The sequence below is a fragment of the Gallinula chloropus genome (genome assembly GCF_964237585.1).
Source record: "Gallinula chloropus genome assembly, chromosome: 7".
Taxonomy (NCBI): domain Eukaryota; kingdom Metazoa; phylum Chordata; class Aves; order Gruiformes; family Rallidae; genus Gallinula; species Gallinula chloropus.
In genome coordinates this window covers 5,787,020-5,811,474 of record NC_140092.1, presented here as the reverse complement: position 1 = coordinate 5,811,474, position 24,455 = coordinate 5,787,020, and the positions used below count along the sequence as shown (strand labels likewise).

The following is a 24,455-nucleotide window of genomic DNA, read 5'->3' as shown; positions in this document are numbered from 1 at the left end:
ATGCCAAATTCCATATAGAGGAATGTTTAACATGTGCCACTTCAATATCAGCATGCCTGCCATGGGCAATCCTGGAGTCAAGAGACAGCCACCTAGGCAGCATGCTGTGTGGCCCATCCCTTCTCTTTTCTTGTTAGCTCCCACATTTTCCAGGTACCTTGAAATACCTGGGATAATTCCCCTCTGTACAGCCTGCATAAGATGAAGGCTTTACTAAGGACTGCCATCTCCATCTGATTTGTAGGGGCAGGAATATACCCCAGTCCCTGTGGTATCTGAGAATGTGCTAAGAAACTAGTCTTGTCAGCCAAGCTCTGACAAGTTCTTGGTAATTAAGACGCTAATGGAGGAAATCTGCATTACAAACATTCTTTGCCATTTCTGCAAAGACCAGGATTGGCTACTTGGAAATCTGTGTGCTTCCCTGAGAACAAATTCACCTCCTCAGGGGCAAAAGGACCTCAATGTTTTAGTTCTTGGCCAGTGTAAGCCAGGCTGCTGCCACAGCAGGCTCCTGGGCAGAGCAGAGTGTGAACCTGCCTGCAGCACGGAAGGCAGATGAAGATTGACTGGTGAAGGCTGAACAGATCTGTCATTACAGGATAGCAGGAAACAATTCTATCCATTGGTGGGAACCAGAGACTTCAGAGAACAAGTTAACATCCAGTCCAAGTGAAAAAATCCTCTTACCTCAGGAATAGCATTGCCAATGATGAGCCAGGCTTTCTTCCCAATGCCAAGAAAATAGTTACACAAGAGCACAGCGTGTTCTTCCTCATCTCCCGCCAGAAGGTAAAGAAATTGCTAATTAAAATAAAAAAGCCTATGCAGTTATCAACTGTGTTTTCAACCTGGAATGTTCAATAATATTTCTTAACACTTCTACAGCAAGAAAGAGTCCTCTCAGATGTTTGGAACTGATCTTTATCACTTACTGGGCATGGCTTCAGCACACAGGATGGGGAGTGACTGCTGGGGAACTACATGAACAGATCTGAGATCTTACTACAAGAGCCAAGGTCTCTGGTCTTCTTTTGCAGAGAAGTTCTTAGATGGTAAAAACACCATCTCTGATTAACTTCATGCCTGCTGTTACTCTACAGATGATGGGATTTCTCTGTTGCTGCTAATATTACACGCTATGTTTTTTCTGTAGTTCCTTGGAACTGCAATGATTAGTTTTCAGTCTGAAGTCTCCACCAGTCAGCATCCTTTTGCTGTGCATGACCAGCCATTTTGGGTTATTTTATAACTGAAAAAATCCAGGAAAGGCTTGAAGCCCTAAACACTCTTAAGGTTAATCACTTGAAACTTACAAAGATAAAAATTTTGGCTCATATCAAGATGAGAAACTTTTCTCAAGCTTTAGTTCTCATTCAATAAATTGTTTATAAAGAAAATAAAACAGTCCTCAAAATAATAGAATCACAGGATAATTTAGGTCTGAAGGGACCTCAGGAGCTCATCTAGTAAGGTCTCCCCCCAAAAGCAGGGGCTGCTAGGATGTTACATCACATCCAAAAGGATAAAGGACTTCTGACTACTGAATTACTTACGTCTGATGTACTCCATAAATCACAAATTCCAGCAAATGACACACTATCTGGCAAAAAAGGAATCAGAGCAACATATCGAGCCACCAGTTCCTGCAAGAAAACAACACAGATCAAGTGACCCCTTCAATCCATGACACAGATAGATAACAATACTAGGATTACACCAGAAGTGAAGCATGGCACTGTTGCCACAAACATCAGTGGTGACACACTGACTGCTCTCATTACAGTAGCAGCAATCTCATTTCAGAACTTGTACCAAAGACTGATAGAATTTCATCCCACTGAGCTCTGGTATCATCCTTTTGTCTTTTAAAGGCTACTACTCATTAATATACCTTTTTTTTTCCCCTAGAGAAGACAAATAACCTTTCCCACCATCATTATGGGCAGACTTACTGCATATCACACCCTGCCATTACTACTTGGCTCGTGTCTCTAGTTTCACCTCTACAAGCAGCACAGCTATACAGCAAACACGACAAGGTTAGGTGCCCACGTGCCTGCATGTGCCCCCACATGAACACACACACTGTGAAATCACGTCCCAGAAACACCACTGCCTGTCCCAAGCACTTACTGCTGCTGTTCGAGAACTGTCTGGGACGGCATCGAGAAGCTCCTGTGGGGGGTTCAGAGGTGTGATGTATCTGGTAATGAAAACTGTTTTCCCACTCAGGTCAATTACAGTTGTTTGGCACTGGCGGCTTGGAAACCTTGATGTACATTCAGCTTCATACTTTTCTGCTGCCTGGAGTAACTTCTCATCTTCTTCGGTATCAAACTTCAAGAGAGAGCAGTATTTAGACAAAACCAGTTTTTTTTATAATTTGGACTTAAGTCTTTACTATGCCTGGCCTTATTTCCCCGTTTGCAGCATAAAATTCTTCCCTGACAGCATTTTAAACTCTCCTTGCAGTATATACTCGGGCTCACAGACACACAAGGCAAGTCAGGGTAACGGAGAAGCAGCCCTTTGCATTCACTTGTGAAGTCACGTAATGCCCTGCACCTCCAGCTGCCTCTATGAAAGCACTGAAACTGCACTGAAAGTTACAGCCAAGTAGAACTGCAGGGATGAGCGTGTAACGCTAGGTGTGAATTCAAAGGGAAGCTCTTAGGGTTCAGCACTAATCCTACATGCTGTTCACATCACACTCCATTTAAACCACAGCTGAGGTCACGCACAAAGTCCGGGTGATTGTTATAGAAGGAATACTGTGACAACTCTGCGCAATGCCAAAGTATTCCCAGAGATGGACCAAGGAATTTTTAGATAAATCCTTGTAATTCAGTCTAAAATTGTAATGCTTTTAGATCAGATTTCCTAGAAGTAAATCTAGGACTCAAAAAAAATCACGAGTTAATTATATAACAATGACAATTATTTGCTCATGTCACCTAACATCAAATTTTAAGAGTCTTTGGATCAGCTAAAATACCGTTTTACATCTCCTTACAAAACCTTTGGTATTTCTAGTGGGGCTGAGAATGAAGGCTCCTCCTTCACAATATCTGTGTTCAGAACAAACCACTTTGCCCTTTGTTATCCTTCTCAGACTAACCAGAGGTGGAGCAGCTGGGTAGGGCCCTGCAGCTACACCAGTGAGTCAGCAGGGAAGGCTCTCAGTGATACTCCCCTCAGCCATAACTAACAGCCAGTAAGTAGGGGTTCCGTCACGTTGTAACACTGGAGCAGTAACCCACTGCAAATGTTACAGGCAAAGAAGCCACAGCTAGGTCAGAGTGAAGTAACACAAGGTGTAAGAAGACTGCTAAAAGGCACAAAACCAAGCTACATCTTAAACAGGGAACAACAGGAAACTCTCAACTGGTTTAATTTGTTAATATTGTACCTTCTTAAGCATTTCATTCATCTTTATAGAGATTCAGGAAGGAAAGCAAGAAAGAGAGGAAAAACAGGTAAAGAAACAAACAAAAAGGTGTCATAAAATGAAACTAAAATTCAGCCTAGCATCCTAAAACAGTAGACAAGAATTTCAAATGACCTAACTGCAGAAGGAACAACCAGGAATAGGAACAAAGGTCAGCAAAAATATTCATTTTCCATCATTTCATACCAAACTCCTCCTATGCTAAGTATACGTGATGCATCTGGGGAGCTGCAGCACAGGGTGATTTCTATTTCAGTCACAGTTAGAATACACATGCGTGTCGCTTCAGTTGTGCTTTCATTCAGTACACACCACCTGAATCAGAGCAGGCTCTTAATGAATCTGGTCCTGCATTACAGAGTTGCCTCCAGCATGAAATGGAATTTTAGTGTTTTCTATTTATGTTGCCTTGAAAAAAAATGGATTAATTGAAGATCTCAGTAATTTGATTTGGGCTTAGTATTTAGTAAACAAATCCTCAGCTGATTGACATAACTCTTCAACAGTACTGGAGACAGGTTCTTCTATAAAGGGAGATCTGTTTCCTTAAAAATCAGTAATAATTTTTCCAGGCAACTAATTACTGTATGTGAAGATTAAGACTATGAAACTGCTGAGTAAGAGACCTGAATAAGGACTCACTGATTACAGATGCTTCAAGACTGTTAAGTTTATATTTATGCTTTCTAGTCCCAGTAATAATCTTATTCAAACTAATTAACCTTAAAAGGCATCCATGAATGTACATTATTGATTTTCTTTATTTTCAACAGTACTAAATTGTAACAATTCCCACAGTATTGCACAAGAGCAAGGAAATACTGGACTGGATATTTTCCAAGGCTGTAAGAGGAAAAAAGAGTTTTTAGAATGCATCATACAGCTTTCTCTTTAGTCTGAAAAAAGAGAAATTACATAACAATGCCTTTCTCTCCAGTTCCTGTTTGTCTTTAGTAAATGGCCAGTGTAGCACTGAACTGGAAAAGAATGAGCTGCTGCTGTTTGTGTGTGAAAAAAAAAATCGTTGTGTAAGGTTACACAGAACAGCAAGTGGTGTCTGTGTTTTAACTGTCTACTGCTGCTGTCAGCGTAAGGCACTGCTGGTTTAGTACAAGAACTAAAAACCCCAAACAACAGCTGCTCCTTAGAAATAATTATCTTCAAGATCTGGAGGCATGCATGGAGACATAAATAATAAATGCTGTGTTTGAACAGCAGAAACACAGAAGCAAGGAAATCCCATGTTTGCACCTGCCACCTCCTTTTCGCCCACTGTTCACAAATCCTCACACAAACACTTTGTTGTTTACAGAAGTAAATAGGAAAATTACATTCTCACAGGTAATGAATGCAAATTTACCTGCTCTTAACACTGGAACTAGATACCTGGTCAAAGTTACTCCTCATGTATTAAGTGTTCACCTAACTTGATGGTGTGTTCAGTTGAATTGAACTGAGCTGAAAGATTTGAAGTAGAACCCTCAGAATTTCTATTAATGTTTCTACACTTGTATCAATGTCCTTTGGCATGCTAAGTGTACCCATTTACATGCATCTCAAGAACTGCACCAGTGGAAACAAAAAGCCAGAGTGATGAGTAGCTGATTAGTTACCTTTTCTCTGACTGACTCTCCAGGAATGAGCTGTGGTTCAATGGTAATAAACAGTGTTATGTAGGAGCCCTCGCTCAGGTTCCGCACAGAATCGTAACCCCTCTCGATTCCCAGGCTCTTTTCTTTGCTGTAGCCAAGGAGGACTGGGGGGATATCCACCTTGAATGTCCCATCAATCTAAAACACAGAGAAATACTTCTCACCAGAAGCAAAAAAGCAAAACTTCCTTCTCAAATGTGTTTGCTACCTGTATTTAAACATTTTGTTCTGTTGATTTCATCATGAATCTGGATTGCAAAACAATAAAATGAGAGAATATGACATAAATACCCTTTAACTGTGGGGAAAACATGAGACTTCTTGTTGTTAAATGTATTAATTACAACTGGATATCAGATTCTCTTGCATATTATGGATACTAATATCTAATGTAATGGAAATCATACACACTAGTTCTTAAACAGCAATCTCCACATGGCACTATCTACCTGGAAAACAGCAAAATATGTGTTGCAGGACTGTGCTTCTGAAGCAGCATCACATCAAACAGGCTCTTGCCTGTGTTTGAGTGAGGTGGGAATGATGCTCAACACCTTCCACACAAAAGCATCTGATGCTTCTTGGGTATGACTGGAACCCTTCCCATTCAGCCAGCTTCCCCATGGAAGGGGAATAGACTCACCAGCCCTTCACTCCACCCTCTGCCACCACAAACAGAAGATAAGGGCTTTCTGAAAGGTTAAGACAAGAGATGGAACATCCCACCCATGCTTGGGCACGTCTCAACCACGGAAGCACATAGCTTTAAGAGAACAGTGAGAAAATTCACTTCCCAATTTGGGCAGAATTCAGGTGACTGCCATCAAGAATGGCATCTTCAGTGGACACAGAAGATGAACAGATGACTTGCTGAACTGGCCCATCAAACATTTAAGAAGAAAAGTAAGTTTTAATGAGAAGACTCTAAATAAATCATCCAGAATTTCTTCATCCTGTTCCACTACACTGCAGCAGGAATACTTCATTTGGTACTGAAACTTAACTGCACCTTGATATAACTGTTGGACTGATCCAGCTTTTCCACATCCTGCTCAAATGAAAAGAACCTCTAATGCTGGGAAGATCTATGCAGGTATCCATACTATGCTTAGGGAATCGTAATCTGCACTACCTCCTCAAAGAGAGTGCATCTGACAAATCTTGGAGCTACTCTGGCTCTGTATCAGAAAGACAGATAGACCAACAAGAACTATGAAGAACAAAGTTTGACATCAGTATCAATAATCTTCAATGATCGATCACAGGCTGTGTCCTTCACTGCGTATTGGTAAGCAGCCTGTTAGAACATCTAAGCCTGCCCATGAAGTCTCTCAGGACTGTGAGCAGACCTACTCCTCTGGTGAATTTCAGGCATTCAGCATTTCCATAAGAAGGGTACAGGATCTTATCTTGTTCTTTCCTGTTTGTTGACCTATAACAACGGTGGTCATGTTATGTTGCATTGTCTGCACAGGATACCCAGAGGCTCATGAAAAGGTGGCTAGACCTTCTAGCTGTTTAACTCTTCTCTGAAGTCAATGAAAGCTTTTCTATAAGGTACCACAACCTTCAAACACCTGAATACACTGATTTAAACATGAAGTTGAAGAATCCCACTCTATCTTGAATCCCATGAGAATTCCGTTATGCCTTGCAAACAGAGAATCCATCAGAAACACTTTGAACCTCAAGCAATGAACTTAAGTTAAATGAGAACTGTACAGACTTATCATCCTCTCAAAGAATCCAGGAGGCTCTTAAAGCCCTTAAGGTTCTGAGAAGTGCCTCACAGAGCCAGAGAAAGGCAAATTAATGTATCATTAAGTACACAACTATGTCAGAATCCTTATGAAGTAAGAAATTTAGACTTTTGTGGTATGGTGATTTGATCTATACATGAAAGTAACTGCCTGCAGAAAAAGAGTTCTATGGCAAGATTACAATATGATTGGACTACTGATTTTTCTTAACTGAAGTCCAGGATGGGTGCCTGGACAAAAAAATGCCTTTCCCCTGTGAAGAAATGCATGGTTTACTATCACTCCCATGACTAACTGTTGATACATCCTGAAGAAAACTTCTCAGGATAAGGGACCAGGAGATGCAGAAGTCAAAATCTGATCATTCATGAAAAGCCTTGACAAAGAAGAGTTAGGTCACATTTCCTGTCACCTATCTATGTGATCTTCCTATTCCTAGTTACTTATCTAGGCTGTGCAACACCAGAGATCTCAAAAGCCACTGACAATACCATCCAAAAAATTTGCATTTTAAACCTCATTACTGGAGGAAGCCAGGCTGCATGGTCACTGTAGATCTGTTTTGTCTATCTCTTCTCCCTTCAAAACGTTGAGCTCACTGATGAATACTCAGCAAAGTTGACAAAAAACCCCAGTGGTTTCAAAAGCATTTTCAAACAATTCCATAAAAACAGACTAACAGTACAGAGAACAAAGAAATCTGACATCCCCTTTCCATCCTCTAGTTCTGTATTTAAGGAATTTACTCCCAAGTTATTGATACTTACCCTTGCTTGAAAATATATCGTAGTAAAGGGAATTTTAACACATCCCAGCCAGTGCCTCTCCACACGAGTGTGAATTCCACTTCCTCTTTCACGATCATCCTATCAAGAAGTTGCCCAACGTAAGACTTGGTAAGACAGCTTCATTTCCTCTAATTCAATCAACACTTTAATAAGGCATTAATAAAAATTCTGTATTGTTTCAATAATTTACAGGAAGTTCAGTTACAAGCACGGCAGGGATTATCCTGCAGGCCCTTCAAGCATGCCAGATGCCAAACAAATAGAAGAATGCCATGACCTGGGGTAAAATGTACTCACGTTTCATGGTTCAACTCCTGTACAAGCTGCAATGGAGAACTCAAAAACATGATAAGGAATCTACTAGAGTCTTCTTAAAGTAAATTAAGCTGTGATCTTCCAATGAAATAATTTACTGGTATTTAAAGAAGCTTTCTGTAGGTAAAATTATATGAAAATCTAACTAAGCCCCGTGGAATGGAAGCATTTTTCATGTGCATTACCTATCAGGGAATTCTAAATCTAGTATGACCAGCCTACACATTATTTAAATAAAAAAGAAAAAAATTCTCTAAAAGCTAGTGGCATCCAAGTTTAAAGTCCTTCTTTAAATACCATTTCAGTTCTGAGGACAGTATTCTGTTCTCAGTGAAACGTGTGTGTTTATTTTTGGGCTGTATTTTTAAGAATGTTGAGTGCTGCTATTTTTGTTCATATTGAATTGACTGGGAAAGCTTTCACTAGTTTCAGTGCAGAAGGAATTATGCCAACACTGAGAGCTTACTAAAACTCCTTGCAATTTTTATTTAATTCTAAAATTAACACATGCAACAGAAAGATGTGGGCTTTCTTCACCAAACAGCTTGTAAGGATGGGTGAGACAGAGCATAAAAAGAGAGTTGTTAAAAAATACAGGAACAGGGATCATTCATCTGAAATTTAGTAAAAATCCTGATTAAGCTTCAGAAGATTAGAACTCAGACCACAGTTCATATGTTGCCTCTCAATTTTAGTATCTCCAGTGTCATTACAAATCAGTACAAGAGATGGCATACACATGTCCAACTCTAGCAGATTACATAGTGCAAGATTCATTTGTACAAAGTTAAACACTGTACAGACTGCTCCCTCTAACCATCCTGCAGTATTGACTAGATATTAAACTGTAAGGAATGACAAAATAGAGACAAAAGAGACACAGGAGGGTGAGAGCTATGACACTGAGAAGTCTGACTCTGTCAGCCTCGAAAAGCTCATGCTATTCTGTAATGTACACTTGTCCTTCAGTTATGAACTCACCTCTAACACATCATGGAGTACCTCATCAAAAATGTTAATGAAGACTTCATCCTTCACTGACTGCAAACTGTGGGTACTGTAGTCGCCATTAGGAGCTCTGAAAGGGTTAAATAAATAAGTGATTTGAACAGATGAGGAAAATTTAAAAAAACAACTTAATTCTCAAATTAATTTATTATTACTCAGAAATAATCTGATTTCATTTTGCCATACCTAAAGGGAAGCTCAAGTTCCTCATTCCAGTTGGGGTTTGGCCCCTCTGCTGTTGTTGTCCGGCAGACTGTTCGCTGAAACGAAACTTCTACAAAGGGACGGACTAAAACCTACAAAGAGAGGCCAAACCAAAGTCAACAGACCTCAATAAAAATTAACCAGAACATATTAAATTACACATTTTCATGTATCTATAAAACTAAATGTTTACTTTGCGGTGATCAGGCTGGTCCAGCCCAGATGAAACTTAAATAGACCTCAAATATTGCATTTTCCCAGCTGCTCAGCATTCATGAAGCTTTTAAAAAATATTATATATGCTAGCATTTCCAAAAGATTATGTGTGTTCAGAATACTTAGAGATTTACACATATACACCAGCAAAACCACATTTTCCCCTGAGAGTGGGAAAGCTACTGGCTATCTAGAGAGAAAGTAACTGAAAGAAAACATGATCCAGGCACCAGTGCAAAGTGCACTTGAATCTTCTTATCTGTAATCCAAGAAGCCTACTGCTACAATCCTGGTTGTCTCTCTAGCTGGTCCTTATTACAGATAAGCAAATCCTGATGGAAAAAACAAGCCCCTCATATGATTAAAAATGCCGTAATTAAGCGTTTCATTAGCGTTTAAATGCATGTGGCAGAACCTTTCTACTTTACAAGAAACAGTAATTTTGAAGGAACACATGGACAAACCCTGAAGGCCTTCCATCATCATTCAGAAGGATGCCTGAATTTAGCTCAAGTGGCAAGCAAATGTAGTTTGAAGTACTGGCCACAGGAACGGCTGTGCTGGCTTAGCTAGATGAAGAGTGCACCAGCCACCCTCCTCCCTGACTCTCAGGAACTGCTGTTCTGGCTGAAGAGCCCTAATATTTTTCAGGGTGCAGTCGCTTTGGCATCCTTATCACCCTTCTCTAAACCTTTTTCAGCTTTACTATCTTTTTGGAGACCAAGAAGCAGGCAAGTCAACCTTAGTAACATGGTATACTTCTGATGGTAAATGCTACTGGCTGTCAGAAAGAGGAATGCTCACAACTTCACATAAGAAAATGTTAGTTTTGTAATATACCTGGTTGAATGCCCAATCTGGGCTATCAGCTGGGCTCTGAGCTGAGGGAGAAGCTGCAAACATCTCATTAAAGGACCTTGAAGATTTGGATGGCTGTTGAAGCTTGCTACAAGAGGAAACAAACATCAACAAGAAGAAAAGACAGGGGACACATGACAAAATATGAATCCCTCACATTCCACATTAACCACACAGATTACTGAAAATACTTCTGATGTATCATGTTACCAGTTTAACCTTGGAAAGCTATTTATTTCATCAAATAGCACAAAAAGAATGCCAGAAAGGAGTAGTGAGTGTATAGCTCTTGTAAGTCTCATTGCAAAAGAGTGCTCTGTGCCTGAAGGCTCTCTTCTCTGAAGAGCTTATCAACCCCAGACTTTTTTATTTTTGCCTCCCCCGTATAGTTTCCTTGAACTACAGGTTTTTTCAGTTTAAGAAAATGAATCCCCACAGAATTCGTAAACAGTGTAGACTCTGTGGTATCCAGGCAAGGCTTTTACAACAAAATTAAACCCATATGTACATTGCACAATCAACCACTCATGAGTGAAATAAAATAAATGTTAATACATCTATTTTTATAGCGTTTCCACAGAACCTTTTGTGTAGTAACACCACAGCAGAGATTCCAAAAACATAACTACTCATGGAGAAAGCAGCTCAAAATAAGATATCATATAATGGAAAAAGACTGGAAGGGTTTTTAGTTCTTTTTGTAATACTGATAATGGATTGAAATTTTCATCTTTTCCTTTCTGTCAGCATTTCTAATACAAATTGTTTTTCTCCATATGAACTTATTCACAGAGATCCAAGAGAACCTTTTATTACAGTAAAGAGATAAAGCATGGTAAATTCTTTATGCACAGTAATTAGTCTGCTTGAAAACACCTCTGAGCTAGATGTAAGGTATTCTGGGAGAGAGAGAACACTGCAGGAACATATCGTTTCTGGAACTGAATAAGCCCACTCAGAACTCAAGTACTTTTACAGGACACAGCACCACGCAGTGCAAGCATTCCCCCTTGTCCTGCCATTGTCTATCCTTTAAAAAAGTTGAATCCCCTCCTGCTCATAAGTTCCCTTCAGGTACTGGAGGCTGCAATGAGGTCCCCCCGCAGCCTTCTCTTCTCCAGGCTGAACAAGCCCAGCTCCCCCAGCCTCTCTTCATAGGGGAGCTGCTCCAGCCCTCTGATCATCTCTGTGGCTCCTCTGAACCCTCTCCAACAGTTCCACATCCTTGTATTGGGGGCCCCAGATCTGGACACAGGACTCCAGATGGGGCCTCACAAGGGCAGAGTAGAGAGGGACAATCCCCTCCCTGTCCCTGCTGCCACCCCTCTTCTGATGGAGCCCAGGATACCACTGGCCTTGCGAGCTGCAAGAGCCACTGCTGGCTGGTCACCTATAAAATTAATCAGAGCCAAATTAGGCTCATCCCACTAACTTAAAGAGTTCACGAAGGAGAGGACCAATATGCTACGCTCAGGAGGCAAATACAATATCCCACAATGAGAACAGTATTTTTGTAATACTTATTTTGGGTATTTAATACAAATCTTATGAATTAAAATTGCCCTCAGTGTAACTAGCCAGCTTGCTTAATTTATCTAATATTACCAGAGTTGTAATGTGAAAGCTGTAAGTTATGAAGTTACGTTTCCTCAAGCAGATGAATAAAGTTTTTAGTAAAATGCTTCCTGAATTTAGCAGCTATTGATAGTCAATCATATTATTCTATTTACTTAGAAAACAGCAGTTACTGTGATTAATAAAAGCATAGAGGTATGAGGATCACAAAGACCAAAACACCACACATGGCTAATTCCAACACTAGTTACTTCAGCTGTCATGGAACCAGCTGCAACCAGAAAATGCAGCTGTTCTGTAAGCAGGCATGTAAACAGGCATGTAAACAAACCTACCTCATCACTGGTTTTCTCACCGGAATATCGTAAGCTCTAACGATGTTCACTAGCAGTTTTATGTCCCCATCTGACAAATTCTGTGCTGTAACCTTCTTCCTTTCCTTCCTTCTTGGCTTTAGTGGTCGTTTTGGCTCTGTCAGTTTAAAGAGGCTGAGTCCCAAAATACTAATAATCATGAAACAGATTTTTAGTCATTTCTGCATAGAACCCACAGGAGTGTTTCCATGACACACGTACAAATTAGGTACTAACAGCAACAAGAAATATGTGCTCCTGTTAGTACCACACAAAACCCTATCAAATGTCAAAATGTTTTAATTGTCCAGTACTCCATAACCCAGTTTTGTCATGCATTTCAGAAATTAGAACTTAAATGTACAAAAAGGGGTTTGGGGTTTTTTTTTGGGGGGGTGTTTCAAAACAAGGTAAGATACAAATAAGACAATTACACAGCTTCAAGCTAGATCTAAACTACAGTGCTATAAACAAGGTATCTAGCAGATGATGACAACCACTGTGTGGCATAGGCAAAAAAGCTAATTACACAGCTATGTACAACAAACTATAGAAAGGAAACAGAATGAATATTCCACAACATACCCTGGACCCTCAGAACTTACAACCCAAGGCAAAGCAGAACCAGTGGGGGAAAAAAAAAACAAAACACAAAAGCAAAACAGGAAAAGAATAAAAAGCAGGTATATTTTTTTACACATTACTGAGCAGACATTCCATAATCTACTTTAAAAACTGGTAGACAACAGTACTAGTTCCTTATCCAGAATTTTAAAAAAAATCACAGTAATTACTGTTAAAATAATAGAAAGCCATGAGTTACTGAAATATCTCACTAAGCAGATGCTTTAAACAGAGATGTATTTTAAATTCACTAACCATATACATTTGAAAATAGAATCCAATATGAATTAGTACTCCTAATAAGAAAGTATCAGTGAAACACTGGAGTTTAAACATCTCCAAAAGCTCACTATAGTCTTGTTTGGATTTTTCCATTCCATGATGTGATAACATGAACAAAAAAACCCAAATAGGATGAACTCTTTTGCAAGAGAGCAAATCTCTGTATCTCCAGCAGATGGGACTGTTTAGATTTATACTGCTGATTGAAAAGACTCTGACTGTCCTTTAAAGGTGTCACATGTCTAGTGAACACAAACAACTTCTACATGAAAGATAGTAATCTTTTCATTTCATAACTTGTTTGCATCTACAGATTTTAAGTGAGCATCACTAATTAAGCATGAACTATGCTGTAATGACTGATAAATGTCAAAAGCAACAAGAATGGAATTTGGAACAGAAATCTAAAGAGTGTGCTTAAATAATAAAACTAATAAAAGCAAAAAACAAGTAATTTCCAAACCCAGTAACATTTCTAGAAGTAAACAGCATATGATGACATCTGGTAACAGCAAATACATGAGAAGTAAAATAAAGAAAGTGACTGTTAAAAAATCTATTGCACATCATCTGCAAGGCATACACACTGAGTCAGTGAGCATCACCTATGGAACCCATGGTAGTGTTACTACCTTGGACACTTGTCTGATATTTGGAAATCACTCAATCTGTCACTGCCTTGGGCTCCGTTTCTGCCCAAACCAGACTTCTTAAGTTTTTAAGCACTATTTGTATCAATACACTGCCTGTACTGGCAGAGGCTTACACAGTGATTAGAAGTTTTTATATTACACTACACACTAAATAGCATCAGTTGGTCACATCAATACACTTTGCAAAGAAAGTTCAGAGACAGTTTTACATTCTTATTTTGATTTACAGCAAATAAAAATTGCTGCCTTACCCCAGGCTGGGAATCTCCTCTTCATTGACAAGGTCACAGAGAAGGAAATGGTGTTTTGCTATGAGGAAACGATTTATTACTGATTCTCGAACCTGAGCGTGGGGAGGGAGAAGAGACAAAAGTGCATTTTGAATTCACATTTACAGCAAATACTTGCAATTCTATTAAACACAGTGTCCTAATACACATTCCCTCCTCCCTCCCCCCCCTCCCCCCAGTTTTAAGAGAATCCCAGTCCAATGAAAATTTTCTTTCCACCAGATATTTCTCCAAAACAGGACATAAGCTTTATGAACATTTTATGAACACAATGATTCTCCAGAAACATACTGGGTAGCCAGATACATGGGCATACCATAGCATGCAATCAGGAAATGAAGCCTTATCTGCTTACAGCAGTAATTGACACCTCTTTTCATGTCCAAACAAGTTGTAGAAAAGGCCATAGAGAAATCTATATGGTCTTAGTTATAGGGATAAAGCAAAACTTCAGACTGCAGCACAAGGGATGAAGCCTGTATTACAAACACTGATTTCAAATAAACGTTTAAAATCCCTCACTCCTTTCCTTTCTATGCTCAGGTCACAGACCGAAGCAAAGGGATGAAAGTCTTCCCTCTTCTCCCAATAACTATGTGGAAGCAGACTGACAGAGCCTTTGTCCTTTTTGCCTAGCACTAATGCTGGCAATGCCTTTACACTAATAGCTGTGTTATTACAAGATCAGTTGCAGAACAGCAATAACAAACAGTTTCCTACAATACACCTCCCTTTGTAATTTAAAAAAAGTTTTAAAGTTAGGCTCATTATTCCTACGCTGTCTTTGCATTGAAGGGACAGGCACGTAAAGATCACATCTCAGAGTGAACTAAATTTCAGTTCTGTCAGGAGCAACCTAATTTTCAGGCACATCACATGATTTATAAACATGCAAAATATCCAGGTATTATTTTGGAAAAGGTTATTTGTATTTAGTCTAAAATAAAGGTACTATAATGTATGCTACTCTGTATTGAATAATTGTATAGTAGCACACTACATAAACCATATGTTTCAGTACACTCAAATAGCATGCAAAACATGGGGCTGGCACAGACATGACAGCTTTGTTAAAAGGTTGGGTTTTTTTCAGATTATCATACTGAATCTGGGCTTTGGCACTTGCCTGGAAGAATTAAAATACTCTTCATTGTCTGTTAGAAAGAATAGTAGACAATTTGCTTCGCCCCACATCAAATCAACTTTATCATCATATTACAGGTTTTGCTGGCTCAGCTATGATACACTTTCTGATCTTTTCAGGACTGGTAACAAACTGGTGGACATGTTTTGCACTTGGTATTTTGCAAAAATAACCTGGATTTGCAAATTTAACTTGGCTATGTGACAAATGTTTTCCTTTAATTTTTCCCCTAAGGATTAAAGAGAATGTCATCCTAGCTGAATAAACAGACTATAATAATAAAATTAAATCAAGATAAAGCAGAGAAGATATATTTCATCATGGTAACATCTTCTCTGCTTTAGGCTGCAGGACAAGGCACTCTGAGTATTGCATTAAATGATTTTTAACAGCAATTAGGGCCACTTTCATGGAGATAATTAAGTTCTTAGCATAGCAGCTTACAAGAAGGAAGACAGGGAGTATAGGGAAATCAGTGAATACCTGGGATACAACAGTACAAATGTCTAGGTCACTGGAGGAAAGAAAGAATGTACAGAACTGCTAGAAAAATCCAGAATGGCTGGTCATTTTGTACAGTGCATCTTTTTCAAGAACACTGAGTCATTCACAAACCTTCACTTGTTCAATTAGACCAGCTTCAAGCCTAACTTGGAATTTTAAGACATCTGTAGGTCATGTTTGAGATGAAGCAGTTTTTAGTACTCCTGGAAATAAAGCATCCAAGTACAGAAGCAACATATGGCCTAAAGAAATATGGTGGATCCATCTTTTTCACAGCTTACCTTCTGTAGATAGTTTGCAACAACTGCTCTGTGTGCATCTAGGTAATTTTTGCTGTCAATCACATCCCTCTCTTGCACTCTCTTCTCATAGTCCTAAAGATATTTACCAGAGTTGGTGATCTGATATATATATTCACTGCTTTATTACATACAAGAAAAATGGTAAATATTTCATTAATATTAACATAAGGATCACAGTAAACCAAAACAGGTGCCAGAGGTTTACAAAATGCTAATGTATACAGCAATAGCATTGCTACACGTGAGTAGCAACAATTCCATTAAGATTCATGTGGTTTAAATTACTGTGAATAACTTGAAGATTTCCCTCTCTTCTTTTAAAGCTGAACTTTGACCTCCTGCTGCAAAATGAAATTCCATTTGAACTGGAAAAGGCTTCTGTTACTGCAGCTGCAATAAGGAGAATCCTTTATAAACAGAAGTGATGCAGCATTCTCATGATTCTGTGATTCATGGAAGATGACTTCAAATCTGAACTGTGGTGTGATACATGTATCATGTTTTCATGTTGTTTAACACTGGAAGAAACTCTACCTGTGGGAAAGTTCATTGTGAAACAATTTTGGGGCTTTTTTAAAGTTTTAATCAAGAACTAAAGAGATTTAATAGCATAATAAAACCTTTTTCTCACAGTGTGAGGAACTGAAAGCTTTATCAGCAGCCAGAGTATGAAGATTTTGCTTTGCCTGAGGTGTGACAGAAGAGTCTAACAAAACACAACTCAGCCTAACCAAGGGGCTGAAATGAACGAACACTGGTTACTTCCACAAGAAAAGATCAGTGATAAGCACTTGGTTCTTGGGGAGAAGTATGTTGATGGAGTATTTCTCAGGGTTGTGGTTACTATTCTGGTAGACTACAATGAAAGCTGTATTGACAGATGCAACTTTTATCCACAAGCTTTGGAAACTGACTTGTAAATTTAGAAAAGGCCAGAGCTGATGCTCAGCTTCCAGGCAAAACACAAAGTCCAGAGGGTCCCCAGGGACTTGCAGCTTATTGGCAGTCTGTAAATCAGGTTGGCTTTAGAACTACACCTAGTTAGCATGCAGAAGTGACTCAGGAAAATCAACCTTTAGGTCATTGTGCTACTGTTGTATTTTTTTTCTATGATAAAGGCTCCAGGAAGAGCAGTCAGGGAATGCAGCGCTTCATTACTTCCACAATAAATCTTTACCTAACTTTTCCAGGGCACAGTAATTAATGTTGAACGACTTCAATTGGCAACAAAATAAAGTAAGAATAGCTCTTATGAGCCAGAAATCCTAACTTTTAGGCAGATCTAGTAATGACTAAGCTAGAAATCCAATAATGGGAGCTGAATGTCTAACTGGTACATGCATATGCATTGCTCCCTTCAGAAGACTTTGTACTGCAGTATGATTTAAGTACCATAGATTAATAATTAGTACTTACTAACTGTTAGAATTAAATAAACTTTCAGAAGAAACAGTAAAAGATCATAAACTTCTGACAAATCAAATAGATACAGACTGATTGGCCTCGACTTTGGTGTTGAACCCCACATTGAAACTCTTCCCATCTGACCCAAAACACTTGTGTCACTTCTGCCTGCCCAGGAGCATGGCATGGCTTGGGTTATCAGAAGCCAACAGCCTATGCTGCTGGGTTTGGTGGTAGAGAGAACAAACCCATTTGTACTGAGGAACACAACTAAAAAATATAAAGCAAAAGAAGTCTAAGATGATGAGAGAGGATGATTATAACAGAATCACTTGGTGAAACACCACAGTGGGGAAAAAATTCAATATTGAATGATAACATAAAAAGAGCAAAGTTACTCCATTAAATCAACTGGATCAGAAACACGTATCAAAGATGTGGCACATCTTTAAATGAAAGATACAAACCTAACAAAGTTTAAAAAAGAAAACTAATTATTTAAAAAACCCAGACATGATTGAATTAATACCTTTAAAAAAATGTAATCCAAAAGAAATGAAACAAAGGCATTTTTCAAATAAATTCATGTAAGAAGTAAGGATAAAGCAGCAATTTCCAGAATCTGAAATTTTTCTGATCCTGCTAAGGAATGAACACACTAAATTGCTCCTTAGCCACATGAATTGCTAAAGAGCAAAAGAATGCGTGACTTAACACTAATAATGGAGTTGAGATTAAAAATAATTGAAGTATGACCTAAATAAAAACCACACACACTGCATTTCAGTAAGGTAATTAAGAGGCAAGGACAGGGTAAGTTAATTGGAACAATGTACTAAACCAGAAATAACTGTAACATAGGCTGTTGTAAAACGCAAGACGGATTTCATTCTGGTTAGAGTCATTGCTTCCAGCAGTCTTCACAGAAAGGGCTCAAAGGTTAATCAGCCTAAGCCTGAATTATCTTTGCATTACCTTTCTATATTTGAAATCAACTTTTTTTATTAAATAAACCCAAAAAAAACCCCAAACCCAAACAACATATATTAGAACATGTGTCTACAGAAGTTGTTGTGCTGTTCTTTTTCTCCAGTTGCCTTGGAAAGAAGTTCTCTTCTTCACATTAAAATAACATGACAACTGAAAGTCAAGTATTATTGGCATTAAAACTAGAAAGAAGTGTTTAGGATAACGTGCTACCTGGAAGATTTTGTCACTGATTTCTCGATCATGTAAAGGGACTTGTCTGTAGTTTCGGAACTCTGCCACCTCCTCGTTTCTGAGCTGCAAGAGTCGGAATCTCTTTGATCTATTAAATTCCTTATCAGAAACGAAATTAAATTCTTGCTGCAACTGTTCCAATCTGAAGAAATCAGGAACTTGTGCCTCTCCACTTGTGGCAACCTAAATCAGTAAATAATATATTATTTTTTCATAGGAAGTGTCAAAAGTCTATAAAGTATCTTCGTTGTAAGTTTTAACATCCATATTGCAAGGATTTTCATTTTAAGCAAAAGCAAACTCACTGAGAGTGAGCCACAAAGTCTTTTAAAGTAGCTTTCGTTGAGCAAAGCATATGAGATTATACACGTAAGAACACAGTATCATTCTATTTGCTCCTAACATAAGCAAAACTTTAAAGAAACTGTAACATGGCAGAGTAACCAAGGAAGCTGTACTGTAAAGATGATTCCTTTACACAACATCAGCTATCTAAATAGCTCCTCAATCTGTTGTTTAGATAAGTCCCAACTTCTACAAAACACTAGATCTATTTGTGCAATTGACACTAACAAGCAACTTCCTATTCAGGACCACAGAAGCACACTGGGAATAACCCCGTGCTTCAAGGAAACAGCAAACTCAAAATCGGTAGTTTTGTTTTAATTTACAAATTAATCCAGTTGTATATTCCCTTATACCTATGTTTTACCACTAGAATACTACTAAATTGATTCGTAAGTATTTTCAATAGACATTTTGCTTTCTAACACTGACATAAGTATTTCCATTACAAATTCCAATGCTACTGCATCCCAGGCATACATGCAGATTGCCTGAGAAGGTGCTGGTGACTAGATGTTTCACAGTTCCATTAGCCCCACAGCTCTGAAAAAAAACACTTACCATGATCAGCTGCATCAGAGCTGCATTGTTTGGGTCATTTGGATCAAGTTTTGCATCTGCTGCCCATTTAGCTAGCTTCTTCATGTCAGTTAAGCCTGATGTACCAATGGATGCAATAGCATCAATGTTTTTTAAAGCACTGAAAGAAAGTGAATTGACAGAACTTATACCTAAACCACACATGACTTAGTAATATTAAAAAAGTATTTAGAGCAATCTTAGAAAGAACCAAAAAGCTCCCCACAACCAGAATTGTAAATTCCACTATGCAGTTCTCAGTTACAGCTATGCAACCAGGGGAATGATGAATTGCAAAGGAAAGTAAAGGGGAAATATGAAGGAACTGCTTACTGACATATTATAATACCCCTACACTAATCCATATTGCTGATTACTATAAGATGGTAAATTTCTTTACTGCATCGAAGTTCACATTAAACTTTTGACAATCCATACTGAAAAGAACTTCTCAGCTGTACTGTCCTTGCTTACACTATGTTTTAAATCCTGTCTTGACCCATCTCCTGGATGGCTCTCCCAGACCTGCACTACAGCCTTGGTCTCTGACACCTTTCCCTGCTGTTTCTGGATAGACCCTGGGGACCACTTTGTCCTCTCATCGTGTGGGGCTGCTGCCAGCACCCCGTCAAGTTCAGCTCCTGTGGGACTGCAAGACGGCTGGCAAAGGCACTGCCTGTGCTGGGACACCCTTGCAGCCTTCTCCCTTGAGGTGCAGCCCTGCTTTTGGGCCTGACAGTCCCTATGAGTGCCAGCTCCACTCCTTACTACAGGATCACAGAATTATAGAATGGCATGTGTTGGAAGGGAACCCAAGGATCATAGAACTCCAACCCCCCTGCCACAGGCAGGGCCACCAACCTCCAGGCCTGGAGCTACGCAGGGTTGCCCAGGGTCCCATCCAACCTGGCCTTGAACACCTCCAGGGACGGGGCATCCACCACCTCTCTGGGCAGCCTGCTCCAGCCCCTAACCACTCTCTCTGTAAAAAACTTCCCCCTAATATCTAATCTAAACCTTCCTTCCCTTTGGATGCTTCTGATTGCTTTCTGGTATTTACAGCAAGCAAGGAAGCATGGTAGGTAGCCTGGAGGCCATCTGCATACCATACTGACTTGTTGGCCAGGCACGTGGCATCTTCTCACAAAGGCCACCCTTGAAGTTCCCCCTACCAAAACATTTCCAGGTAAATCCAAGACACCAGGTCATGCCTGTGATCAGCCAAATACCACAGAAAGTGGATGTTGCCCCTTGTCTTGCTAGGGATGCTAATATGAGTCTTTGTTCTCTACTATCCTAATATTTTTAAGAAAGCTTTGAGAACTTAAGAATCTTTCTTGCACTTGGTTAGAATCAGCCAAATATCCAGCAGTTAATGGAGCAGTAGATAAGAGTGGTAAAATGAAGGTTATATCTTTAGGCACCAGTCTTGAACAAATGCACAATGAAAAGCTAATGGGCAGAAAAAAAATAACTTCAGGCACAAAAATCTTGACTCCAGCTTTCACAACAGACAATGGAAAGTCACTGAAGGTTGTTCATCTCAGGATAATTCAAACTTTTGTCTGAAATTCCCCATTTTTCCATTTACAAGAGTGATTAGTCTCCTGAGTTTAAAGCTAGCCTTTGGGAACGTTTTTCCTTATGCTTTAATCTTCTGCTACTGCAGTCTCATTGAAGTCATCAGGTTACTCATATACTGATCAGCAAATTATTCCAACGGCTGCAGCTTGGGTCAAAAATAGTAACAGTGATTTGAATGCCAAGGTCTAGCCTCAAAATAAATCAAATTTTCACAGAGTCTAATCAGCTGGGAGAGAGACTGAATCAGTGGTAATAAGTATGGGAAAACCATGAAGTTACCTGAGGTCGTTACCAAAGCAGATTTTATGTATCATCTCCTTGACTTTACTGGAATTATATAAAAGCAACAAAACAGACAAATAATCTACAAAGTTCCACTTGCAGCCAAAGGGGCAAATTAGACTGTTTTGAACAGAATAATATACTTATTTCTGCATTAGGCTTCTGGTGGAAAGAAAATAATGGAAGAGTATTATTCTGGAATAATAAGACAGATGAGAATTTTTCACTGATTAATTCACTTAACAGTGTCAAGCTCCCACACTTCTACTGCATTCATAGGATAATTTTTATCATTAATTACTGAAAAGGCATTTAAAGCATCTGTCCCAATAGCCTCCGCATTCTCTTCAGATAAGAAAGAGCTGGAGCTTCCATTCTTAGCACAATTACTGCAGGAAAGTTCCTTGCCAATATAAACAATTAGTCATAAAAGTGAATTAATCACCTAGAGTTTAACTTTAACATTGTCTGTAAAGAATATACTGGAAGATAAATTTCTAGCCAAAATCTATTTACTAAAAACGTGCACCTCAAGGTATCTTGGGTGACAGAGCACTGGGACAGGCTGCCCAGAGAGGTTGTGGAGTCTCCTCCTCTGGAGACATTCAAACCCCATCTGGATGTGTTCCTGTGTGATTCAGTCTAGGTGACCCTGCCCTGGCAGGGAGGTTGGAGTAGATGATCTTTTGAGGTCCCTTCCAACTCCTAATGTTCTGTGATTCTGTGATCTGCAGGGGGTTACTGAGCAAAGTAAAATATCTGAACTTAAGGAAAAAGATTATCAACATTCTTGATTATGAACATCTTCTTTGTGCATTTTTTCTTGTATTTTTGTTTTCTGTTTCTGTTTCATTGCTTTGTTCTTTTAAATACTAGTATAATCAGTTTCCCATGAATCACTGAAGATTCCTATCCTCTTACCTTGGAATGCCTGTGTTTTGCTGAGATACTGGAGGAGCTAAGGGGATTCCTTTTTCTCCAACTGTCCAAGAGACACTATTGGATACTTTCCCAGAGGTCATTAAAGTAATTTTGTTGCTACCATCAGCTTCAAATGAGAAGGGCACACCTATTAAGGGGAAAAAACCCCAAAGTAGTGTATTTATGCATTCAAACACAACATCCAAACATCTTTAAAATACTTCCTGAAAATAAGTAGTGAAATAACCTATGCTTTTTTATAGATGGGGCAATGCAAAAACAACTTGATTCCCCTGCACACTGCAGGGAAGGGCTCTGCTCTACAAAGGGAGTGAAAGATTCTATTCCACCTACAGAAAGGCTTTCCTTTCGGCCTTGAAAGCTATGCCAAAGGCTTTTTTCTTCTCTTCACACTATTTAATCTCTCTGGTAATTTTCAGATTCATCATACTGCTATTAATGAAATAGAGATTCAGAGTCAGAAGAATTATGCATGACTGAGAAGTCAGTCCTAGTACTTTGTGATATGCAGTTGTGTATACAGCCATAATGGGCAGTGACATTTATGCACACATTTGTTGTGATGATCTTTTTTAAACACATTTCTTTCCTTCACAGCTTTTTATCTATCCTTCTACTCTGGCTTGATCTGTATTTCAAATGTATGCAAGTCAGTCATCTCATAATACCATTCAAACCATTATGTGAACTTGGAAGTTCCATGTGCTACTATGTATTATTCTTGTTTCCTGTTCCCCCACCTCTTCCTTGTTTTATCTTTCTGATGACCCAAGGATAAAACATGTTGCAGGATGTCATCAAAGCAAGTAGGAAGACAAAAAAATTAATCTGCATAAAGACTTATACGGACAGTTCCTCAGCAATGTAAGACTTTAAAATCACTGGAGCTACCCTGATTAATACCATTTGCTTTCTTCTGCAGTGTCAGAGGCCTAATTACTGAAGCACAAAAGAAGCCCCAAACACCTTAGAGAGCTAGCAAAGCCCCACTAATATTACAAGCCAAGCAATAATCATACACATTTTTATGATATAGAGCTTAAAACTAATAAGAGACAAAAGTTTCACAGCAAACTTCATAAAATAGCCATGATCCTTGTAAGATTTAGTCACGGAGGCTGTAAACACCCTAACAACTTATTCTACATACCTGCCTGTTACAGAAAACCAAGAAATACTGAACTGACAAAGACCAAGAGTTCCTACCACTGCCAACCCCCTCATGGTCCAACACCACACGCTGACTGCTGCTGAACTCTATTTCCTCCATAGGAGCGCTGCCTGTCAGAACTGTAGTCTCAGGAACAGGTATGAACACTTCAGCCAACAAGGTGGTGCTGCTCATACCCGTTGTTTCGTAGATCTAGGAAAAAGCATGGTGACAGACATTGTAAGAAGATGTACACACGTATACAACAAGAAGTTGAAAACATATTGTAGGATATTTGGACAAAAGGTTTTACTATGACTTAAGCATGAAATAATTCATTGAAGGCAACTGCATTCATTTACTTTCTAAATTATCCAGTTAGCAGACATTTCAGCCATCACCAGCTATCTTGGCCAGAATCACAGAATCACAAGGTTGGAAAAGACCTTTGAAGATCACCAAGCCCAACCATTCCCATTCTAAGCTAAACCCTATCCCTAAGTACCTCATCTACCCTTTTTTTGAACACATCCAGGGAAGGTGACTCACTGGATTAATTCCTCTTTGAAGTGTATCTTCCTCACCTTTCTAATGCATCTGAGATTAGTACAACAAACTCCAGGCTTTAAAGAGCGTCACTATAGAACATGCAACTGCTTGGGACAGTTACTGGCATCAGGTGAAGGTGCCAGAGGGATTCTGCCTCATTAGTTCTCCCTCACCACAATAGGCAAGGTAAGGCTCACAGTCCCCATTCCAGCACTACTTCAGGCTGCTTCCCCCTCTTCTGGCCAATTGCATGCCCAGAGTGCTGTGATTTATTTCTCCATTCAGATGTTTTTCATCCAAGCCAACTTTCCCTTTCAATGTTTGTGTTATATAAACGGAGCAGATGAGGAGTATACAACCTTCTTTGAGCTATCTGTGAAAAGTTACCTGTAAGGACAAGTTATCTAACAGGAGAAGTAG

At 39.2% G+C, this 24,455-nt stretch overlaps 1 protein-coding gene across 1 annotated transcript in view; it reads right to left on the bottom strand.

Moving 5' to 3' along the window:
- The window catches only part of CC2D2A (coiled-coil and C2 domain containing 2A), a gene marked incomplete at its 5' end in the record, with an annotated part of 55,810 nt that overhangs the window by 4,695 nt on the left and 26,660 nt on the right, over positions 1–24,455 (bottom strand). Inside the window, 15 exons of the mRNA XM_084266753.1 lie at positions 691–804; positions 1,557–1,646; positions 2,137–2,340; positions 5,065–5,241; positions 7,631–7,729; positions 8,948–9,044; positions 9,161–9,270; positions 10,235–10,340; positions 12,163–12,330; positions 13,991–14,082; positions 15,959–16,051; positions 18,584–18,787; positions 19,511–19,649; positions 22,316–22,463; positions 23,543–23,699. Coding sequence (XP_084122879.1) covers positions 691–804; positions 1,557–1,646; positions 2,137–2,340; positions 5,065–5,241; positions 7,631–7,729; positions 8,948–9,044; positions 9,161–9,270; positions 10,235–10,340; positions 12,163–12,330; positions 13,991–14,082; positions 15,959–16,051; positions 18,584–18,787; positions 19,511–19,649; positions 22,316–22,463; positions 23,543–23,699 — 1,998 coding nt within the window. The remainder of the gene's footprint in view (positions 1–690; positions 805–1,556; positions 1,647–2,136; positions 2,341–5,064; positions 5,242–7,630; positions 7,730–8,947; positions 9,045–9,160; positions 9,271–10,234; positions 10,341–12,162; positions 12,331–13,990; positions 14,083–15,958; positions 16,052–18,583; positions 18,788–19,510; positions 19,650–22,315; positions 22,464–23,542; positions 23,700–24,455) is intronic.